At 34.2% G+C, this 8,890-nt stretch overlaps 1 protein-coding gene across 1 annotated transcript; it reads right to left on the reverse strand.

Annotated features, from left to right (window-relative positions):
* Nucleotides 1-1,407: 1,407 nt before the first annotated feature.
* On the reverse strand, nt 1,408-2,925 carry LOC114189051 (xyloglucan endotransglucosylase protein 1-like). Its single transcript, XM_028077748.2, has 3 exons — nt 2,469-2,925; nt 2,171-2,364; nt 1,408-2,073 (listed from the first exon to the last, which is right to left on the reverse strand). Exons 1-3 carry the CDS (start codon nt 2,742-2,744, stop codon nt 1,674-1,676), a joined length of 870 nt encoding a protein of 289 aa, XP_027933549.1. The 5' UTR covers nt 2,745-2,925; the 3' UTR covers nt 1,408-1,673.
* Nucleotides 2,926-8,890: the final 5,965 nt, after the last annotated feature.

The following is an 8,890-nucleotide window of genomic DNA, read 5'->3' on the forward strand; positions in this document are numbered from 1 at the left end:
CTCTCACCCTTCATGACTGTTCCTCTCCCTTCCCATCTTTTTTACTGCTCCTCCCCTCTCTCACCCTTATACTTGCTTCCCAATCCCAAAGAAGCATTATTCAAGAATAATAACGATACAAAAAATCTAATTATCAAAATTTAACAATATAAATTCCTGATAAAATACAATAACTACTTAAGAATTTCTCCTTGCTACCCGATAACAAAACAAAGCAAGCACAAGATCAGATTTTAATAGTAAAGAAATCATGATAACAAAAAATTGAGAATTTCTCCTGCAAGCCATTTACAATAAAAGCACCCAATTTAAAGATTTTAACAATAAAAGAATCTTAATTAAAAATCTTTTGCAGAATTCCTCCCTAAACCTAAACCTCTTTTGTTTCGGGAGTTAGGGTTGTTTGGAGTGGCATTGCCACTTCCTCTTCCTTTGGATCTTCTGTTTCCACCGCCGATTTTTGCTTCAAATGATCAACAATTGCTTCGTCGTTTTGAGGGATAGTTATAGGGTTAGGTGCATTATCGAGGAAGATGAAATTTAGTGCGGAGAGAATGAGCAAGATGGCGTGAATGAGTGACGAAAATGTTTTGGAGAAGAAGGGTGCATGGGAACATGATGATGCTTTTGCTCTTTGTGTTTTTGGAGAGGCAATGACAACTATAAAAAATTCAAATTTTAGATATGAACAAATTTTAAAATAATAGTGTCATAATTGAAGAATAAAATATATATATTTCAATTTTTTTTAAAAATTGGCGAGCGTCAATTTGTTAATCCACCGCCATTCAATTCATTGAAGAATTTTAGTCCATTTTAGTTCAACTCATCTCGTTTTTGGTAGACCAAAAATAATTGGATTGATCCCTTTTACCACTCTGATTACAACTTAGATAATATTATATTATTACAATTTTTTATGCCATTCTCTCACAAAGGAAATATTATTTATTCAAGGTAATTATTAATTGTGAGGAATGTAAGTGAGTTTAAGCTCCACATCGATTGGAAGATTAAAAATGAGAGAGTAGAACATTATATAAGGATAAAGATTCATAAATCCATTGCCTTAAAATTTTGAGTTGAGAGTGATATGTCAATGTCTTATGTAGTTGAGTTTAAATTTTATTGGTGTTGTGTCTCTCTAGTGAAATTTCCTTTGTAATCCTAACACTAATATATCGAAACAATCAACAAATGTAAGTATGAATTTTGTTGCAGATATATGCTATTCTTATCTGGGATGATCGAAATTTGAAAGAGAAACTCAATGTTAGTTAAACAAAGTTTAATTAATAATACTTATGAACCTATAAATTTAGAAAAAAAAAGATAGAAACAAAGTGAAATAAAAACATTGAAAAGTGAAACAACTTTGAATACACAATGGCATCAAACGAGATCATATACCGGCCAATAGCTTCAAATCCATTCCATTTAATAGAATAACAACATTTCACGCACAATTAAAATACATGTTACGTGTAACGTAAGAACTACATCTTCCCTCAGAATTTGTTTGGATCCAAAGATAGAATTGCTTTTGAGAGTCCATAACGTGCTTATAATCAATCAATCAATGAATGAATCCATCTTTTCCTTGCCAATGTCCATTTGAATTGATGAAATTAGATGAATGGAAATGCATGGAACATGCATGATAGATTGAAGCTCTATTCAATTTGATCTAATAAATTTTCCCTGCGGCATTCATAAGGGAGACCATGTGAATAGCGTCTAAAATCACGACAATAATCATAGACAACCCATTTGGAAAGAACCCTTTGCATTTCACTCTTCTTCTCTTCACTAAGACCAGTTGCTTTTCCACCATTGAAACCCTTGCAGTTTTCACCACCTTCCTTTGCAATGCAAGCATTGGCATTGAAATTTCTGAAGCTTGCCACGAATGGAGCATATGCCAGATCAAGCTTCACTGCGCCCCATCTCGTTGCCCAAGCATCTCCATTCCAAAGAGTTGTGTACATCCTCATTGGTCTGCTTGTTGGGAAAGGAACACCAATAGTCTCTCTGTTCAGCATAACCCTAATGGGAATGTCATCCACCAAGATTCTGAAATCACAATTTTCAGATAACCCTAATTAATCTGAAATCACAATCATTCAGTGTATATGAAGTGATTCTGAACAGGCTATGTTTTGTTACTTACACTATGCGATGAGGGTTCCAATCAATGGTGTAAGTATGGAAGTCCTCTGTTGGATCGAACCAAAGATAGTACTGCATCTCACGACCCCCAACACCATCAGCATATATATTCGTTGAGAGAAGATAAGGTTCTCCGGTCAGGTTTCCTAAGAACTCTATATCTATTTCATCATGGTTTCCTCCTTGAGAACTTAGCTGCACATCAAACACATATCAATAACTTTGCTATGAACAATCATGCTTCCTACAATGTATTATTACATGCAAATTATGAAACTTAGATATGAACATGGACATACGTAAAAGGCTGTGACAGTTCCTGCAGAGTTTCCTGGTACGAGCTTGATTTGCATGTCGAATCGTCCAAACAAGAACTCATTCTTGGACGCAATGCCTGAGCCAGAATATTGGTCCATTGTGAGGGTCATGCTTTGCCCTGCATCTTTTATGTCGACCCTTACATCTCCAAAGAGATTGTCAAAATCTTCGTAGAAATTCCCACCCAATGCGAGTGTGGTTATGGCCAACAAGACAGAAACAAGAAGAGCAACGGAAGCACGGCACCAAGAAGCCATTTGCAATTGTGAGAAAAATGTGTATTTATTAAATCACTTTTTTCCTGAGAAAAAGGGTTGCCTTGAAAATGGAGTTGCTTTTCACGTGTATGTGAACGTATCTGTCAAACACAGGCTGTGATGACTGTAGCAACAACCCCAGTGTGGTTGTCGTAATTGCAGTTATGAACTGCAATTCGAGATGTTCAATGGATAATATGGTTTTTTAAAGGGGGGAGAGAGACGTGAGAAGAGTTGGATTTCATGGCACCAATGATTTAGATCGTTGGCTTTTCGAACTTTGTGTCGAACCAAAGGTCAAAGCTCTATCAAAATGGTTAATTGCTTTAGATAGAAATGCTAAATATAGATCTATGATATGTAATAACATATAATTTCTGGCCTTTGCATGCATGGTTTTAAAGATGTTTTTTTTCGAAGAAAATTGACTTAATTTGGTAGGGTTGGTTTATTTTTCTGCCTTTTTAGGGTTTTACTAAAAGGGGTAGCAACCATGAAAAGCTTAAGAAATAGGGGAGTTAACCACACCTTAATTTTATTTAGTTGTAAAGTACCAGGATCTGTGTGGAATATTTTTTGACTAGTAGTGACTACTATGTCTCTCTGCTGAAAATTCTGAAGGACAAAAAATTCGAAAATTATGTTTTGACAAAAACATTTTTGACAAAGTTGACAAAGTTACTGGAATTAGAATAGATTTTTATTTTATAGTGCTACCGGTAAAATAGATCCATCAACTTTGGTTAGGAGGGATTGAGGAAATTAGAGGAATGAAGCATCATAATTCTAATATACCAAATTCTTGAACTAAAGGGACTGGGCTCAAATGATAATAAGGAGGAAATCATTTGTGCCAAGTTGTATCAGTTTTCATATGACCTTTTGTTTCACACCCGAGACATATATTGACGAGGTAAAAAATGATCTGTTTATGCTTCGGTTATGAACCGAGGCATATGCGAGGGTTACTGCCTCGGTTCTGGAGGAAACCGAGGCCTAATGGGTATCACGAATTTAAAAAAAAAAACTGATCCAATAACAGCAAGACATGTGGCCATGATCCTTGTGTGCCACATCATCATCATCATCATTCCCCCAAATCAGAAACCCTAGCCACCATTCAAACCCTAAATGCTGTCAGTGTGCCGTTACCACCATCTTCGACCACTGCATCACGTCGAAACAACTTCACAACACCTCCAGTCATCTCGCTGGCGACGCAAAACAACCTCCCTTCACCACCATATCAAAACGGAAAACATTAAACCGCCAACAGCTAAACCACCGTGAGCCAAATCGGACATTCAACACATATAGGGGTTTCATAATTAGAAAAAGGAGAAGCACGTACCAAAAGCGAGATTGAACGACGACAATGGCGACTTTGCAAGCTCTATGACGGCGATAATGGTGGAGGCCTGTGTGACGGTAGATCGGTGGTGGAGCAATGAAGGAACTTTGCGTGCTGCAACGAAACTCCAACGAAGGAATAATAACGTTCTGCAACGAAACTGACATTCGGAAATGGAAGAGAGAAAAAATTGTTGTTGCTCGCGCGAAGAAGAAGAACATTTTTTGGATTGGTGCATATGTCCTATACACTGCATCAGATCTATAACATAGCAAACCATATAAATATTGGACTACAAAGGTAAGAACATTTGTGGGGTGGGTGGTTAGATGGAAGGCAGGAGGGAGGGGGAGGGGTTGAATTTTAACAAATATATTCCAGGTTTGTTTGGATACAGGTGTGGATATAAAGGGCAGAAGGGACTGGAAGAATGGGCAATCGAAAACTACCCATAACAAGGAGAAGGCATACTATTACAATGTCAAAGGGTGATTGCTAAAACACTCATAATTGGGATGAACACATGTCGAAGGCATAATCAGGAAAACAACAAACAATGAACGAGGGATATTGATGCGACGGAAGAAATATGCAATGTGTTTCCAAGAGCACCCTGTGAAACCTCTATATGGAAACAAAGACAGTTGAATAATTTGATCAAAGTCCTGGAATCATAGCTAAGAGAAAGTGATGAATGGTAAACCAACCACATAAATTATAGGTGTGGAAAGATGTAGGGAGTATAGCAACACAATTCTTGTATGCTCTATTGAATATGCTTCCCTAGCAATGCACACATAAATCTATATCGCTTTAAGAGTTATAGATGTGATAGAAACACCTTCATTTGTTTGGTTGGTAGGGATCTTTGATACCAAATGTACATGTCATTAACCTTGATATATAAAGGTAGAATGACTGGGAACACTTTATATATATTTTTTGTATATGGGTTGGAGTACCCCAAGTACTCCACTATACATATAAATACTTATACTTTGCCAATAAAAAAAAAACAGTAGTGCGATTTCTTTTTAACCCTAAGAAGACTTATTGCCTCGATTGATTTTAAACTGAGGCATAAACATCTATCTGCCTCGGTTACATACAACCCGAGACATATTCCACTCGAAAAGCAATCAAATATGTCTTGGTTATAAGAGACCTGAGGCGTCTTGGTTATAAGAGACCTGAGGCATAAACATCTATCCGCCTCGGTTATAGGAGATCTGAGGCATAAACATTTATCTGCCTCGGTTAGATGTGACCCGAGGCATAAAAGTCTGCCACTTGTTTAAAAATATCAAAGTAGCGGGAAAGATAAAATTTTTTGGGAGGTTTATGCCTCGGTTCTATGTACAACCGAGGCATAAAAGTTCGAAAAAATTACAAAAGTGTCACCGTGTCTTCATATGCCTCGTTTGCGCCTGAACCGATGCATATTGGGCACTGTAAAAAGTTTATTCTGCACTAGTGATCTTAAATAAGTATCATGATGTATATATAAAAAAACTTATTTATACAATGAAAAACTATCACAATATTAAATTTAAAATTACTAAATTAATGCTTTAATAGAAAAATATAATTATAATTTCATAAAAGAACATATGCAATCAGAACCAGCTTAAGACCGAAGTAGGTAAATTAAATGAATAACAATACAATAAATTTGAATTTTTAGTTTTTAGTCTTTCACTTGATATAATGCACAAAAAAGAAAGAAATGTCAACTAATTCCTTCTATAAAAACAATAAAACACCTGCATAATACATAAGATGAGAATAAACTAATAATTATTGACTAAAGTGTTAAACTGAACTACTAAAACAAAAATAAACTAATGGTTATCAACCAAAGTGTCAATCTGAACTACTCAAACAAAAATAAACTACTGGTTATTGACTAAAGTGTCGAATTGAACTACTAAAGCAATGTAAAAGAAAACAATGAGACAAGAAGTAAAATGATTAGATGAGTAGTCACCCAAGAAATAAAAGATAGAAATAATAATTGATTAGTAAGAGAATAGAGATATCTAACTAATTTATTTTCTTAAAAAATTATGATTTATTGAAAAAAATTGTTAACTCATTAAATATAATTTTTAGTACCAATAAAAATTAATAGTCATTCATAATATTTTAATTAAATTTTATTCTTAAAGGTTAATTTTATACTAAATTAATAAAAATATTTTAGTAATATATTTTTAAACCTTCCTTTTAGGAGAACTAAAACAAGTAATTTAGCCGGTTGGACATTTCACAAAGTGAACAATGATAAAGTGGGTGGTTGGAGAAAAGAAAGCAAGCCGTAGAAAAGAAGGTAGTAGGTAGAGAAGATGCATCGGCTAGTTGAATCAAAGTGAACATTTGGGTTAATAGCAGCTCCCACAGACTATTAGATGAGACAATTTCAAGTTATTAGCTGCCACCGAGATCGTGGGTTAGTGTTAGTGTTTCATTTATATACTCCAAATGCTCATTTATTTATGTATACGAAAATGATATTTGAACAAAATTTTTACTCAATTTTGACATAGATGAGGTGACACAACAGTTAAGGCTTTAAAATTATTTTTCATTAAAAGATTTTAACTTTTGCACGTGCTGATACTTTTTGGAGGCAAAAGAAAAAAACATTGTGTTTTGTAGAGAGAAGACAAAGACATTCTGTTTTGTTGAGATAAGACACAGGTGACGAAAATACATCGTCGAGAACAAGGGTTTCCGTTGCTATCATCCACGTCCACAGTCATTTGTGAGTTTCCTTTAATTTTATCTCACTCCTACATCATTTCTGGGTTGGTAACCCAATCATGATTTGTTTATTTCTTTGGTACAGAGAACCTGCAACCCAAACATCGAAATGTTTGGTCTGTGTGAGATTCACCAAAAAAGTTAAAACATTGGGTTTATTTAAGCAAAAAGGTTAAATTTTTGGGTAGTAGGAGTCATTGTAAGCAAAGAATGCAGTAAGAGTGATTGCAAGGTTGGGAGAATCAAGTTTTTTGAGTGTTATTGTTGGAATCCTTCCTTCGCCGACGTTCATTCATTGTGGGTTCTGTATGTGGGGAGTAGTGTTGGAATAAGTGAGGAATTATTGTATATTTTTTTATTATCAGTTGCAGTAACTCAAAATATGAAACAAAAACTGGTACTGATGACCAAAATATCTAACATAACTTCTCAAATAATCCTATAGTTGTTCCCAAAAACCTTGAAATAGTGGTTGAATAATAAGCCAAATTTTCAACTCTTGACCTAAAAATCCAATATAACTCTCCACTGAATACAACATTACTACCCACAAACTTCGTAAGATAATGTTGGCACTTTAATTTAACAACAGTAATGAACAAAATATCCTTCAGAACTCCCCACTTTAACCATTTGTACTACCCATTAACATTATAATTCAGTTTTGGGACATTTTTAAAAAAGGTCACCCAAGCACGAAACCCAATTTTGCAACTTTTTTGACATGGAAATGATTTTTAACTACATTTAGGTGAGTTTGAGGATTTTGTGTTCACAATTTACTATGTCTTTCATTTAAAAATTGCAAAAAATGAACAAAATATTGATCATGACTACCCATTTATTTAATTCATATTCCCCACTTATTTAATGAGTCATTGATGAACCATTTTAAAAAATCACAACCAATAACATAATCCAATATTCTATGTTTTGGTAATTGAAATCATTTTTTAGAAAATCACGGTCACTGTATGGATCATTTTCTGACACCTAATTTTTTACTTCAATGAAATACTGCTAAAAAGTCCAAAATATTTATCATCACTCCCCACTTTTCGAGTCAGTAGTCCTGACTTATGTTATCAGTTATAGATGATTACTTTTACAATAAATCCAAGTAATGAACATAATCAAAAAGTGAGTATTTAGGTAATGGAAATCAATTTGTAGTACATTAAGGTCATTGTGTTTTGTGGGCAATAAACTTTGAACCCCATTTTTGAAGTGGAAATTAGACCAAAATCTTCAACACCACTCCCCACCTTTTCAGTCAGTACTCCCCACTTATAGATTCAGTTGTTGATGGTTACTTTTATTAAAAAACCCAAGTAATGAAGATAATCGAACATTGAGTGTTTAGGTAGTGGAAATCAATTTCTTGTACATTAAGGTCATCATGTTGTGTGGACAATAAAGTTTGTACTCCATTTATAAAGTGGAAATTATTAGACCAAAATATTCATCACCACTCCCCACTTTTTTAGTCAGTACTCCACACTTATGGATTCAGTTATTGATGGTTACTTTTATAAAAAAACCCAATTATAGAAGATAATCGAATATTGAGTATTTAGGTAGTGAAAATCAATTTGCAGTACATTAAGGTTATCAAGTTTTAATTCCATTTTTATAGTGGAAATTATTAGACCAAAATATTCATCACCACTCCCAACTTTTTTAGTCAGTGCTCCCCAGTTATGGTATCAGTTATTGATGATTACTTTTCTAAAAAACCAACATAATGAAGATAACCGAATATTGAGTAATTAGGTTGTGGAAATCAATTTGCAAAACATTAAGTCACCACTTATGAAATGATTCATGCATGGTACATTATGTACATAAAAAATTTAGTCAGTACGACAACATTCATTACTGGGTTATTTGGATGGTGGACCTTTTTGAAATTATGTTAATAGTGATATTGTTCGTAAGTGAGGAGTACAAAGATAGTAAGTGAGGAGTTGTGATGACTATTTTGGTCTTCATTACCCAATTTTTATATAAAAATCAAACTTCATTGTGAACA

This window comes from Vigna unguiculata, chromosome 6 (assembly GCF_037176805.1).
Source record: "Vigna unguiculata cultivar grain cowpea cultivar isolate G323 ecotype 2 chromosome 6, ASM3717680v1, whole genome shotgun sequence".
In the NCBI taxonomy this organism is placed as follows: domain Eukaryota; kingdom Viridiplantae; phylum Streptophyta; class Magnoliopsida; order Fabales; family Fabaceae; genus Vigna; species Vigna unguiculata.

Excerpts from the sequence above, each read along its gene's own strand:
- LOC114189051 (XM_028077748.2), bottom strand. The coding sequence starts at position 2,744 with ATGGCTTCTTGGTGCCGTGCTTCCGTTGCTCTTCTTGTTTCTGTCTTG. Across the intron at positions 2,365-2,468 it reads GAACTGTCACAGCCTTTTAC|CTAAGTTCTCAAGGAGGAAA; the intron begins GTATGTCCATGT and ends TTTGATGTGCAG. Across the intron at positions 2,074-2,170 it reads TGGAACCCTCATCGCATAGT|AATCTTGGTGGATGACATTC; the intron begins GTAAGTAACAAA and ends TTGTGATTTCAG.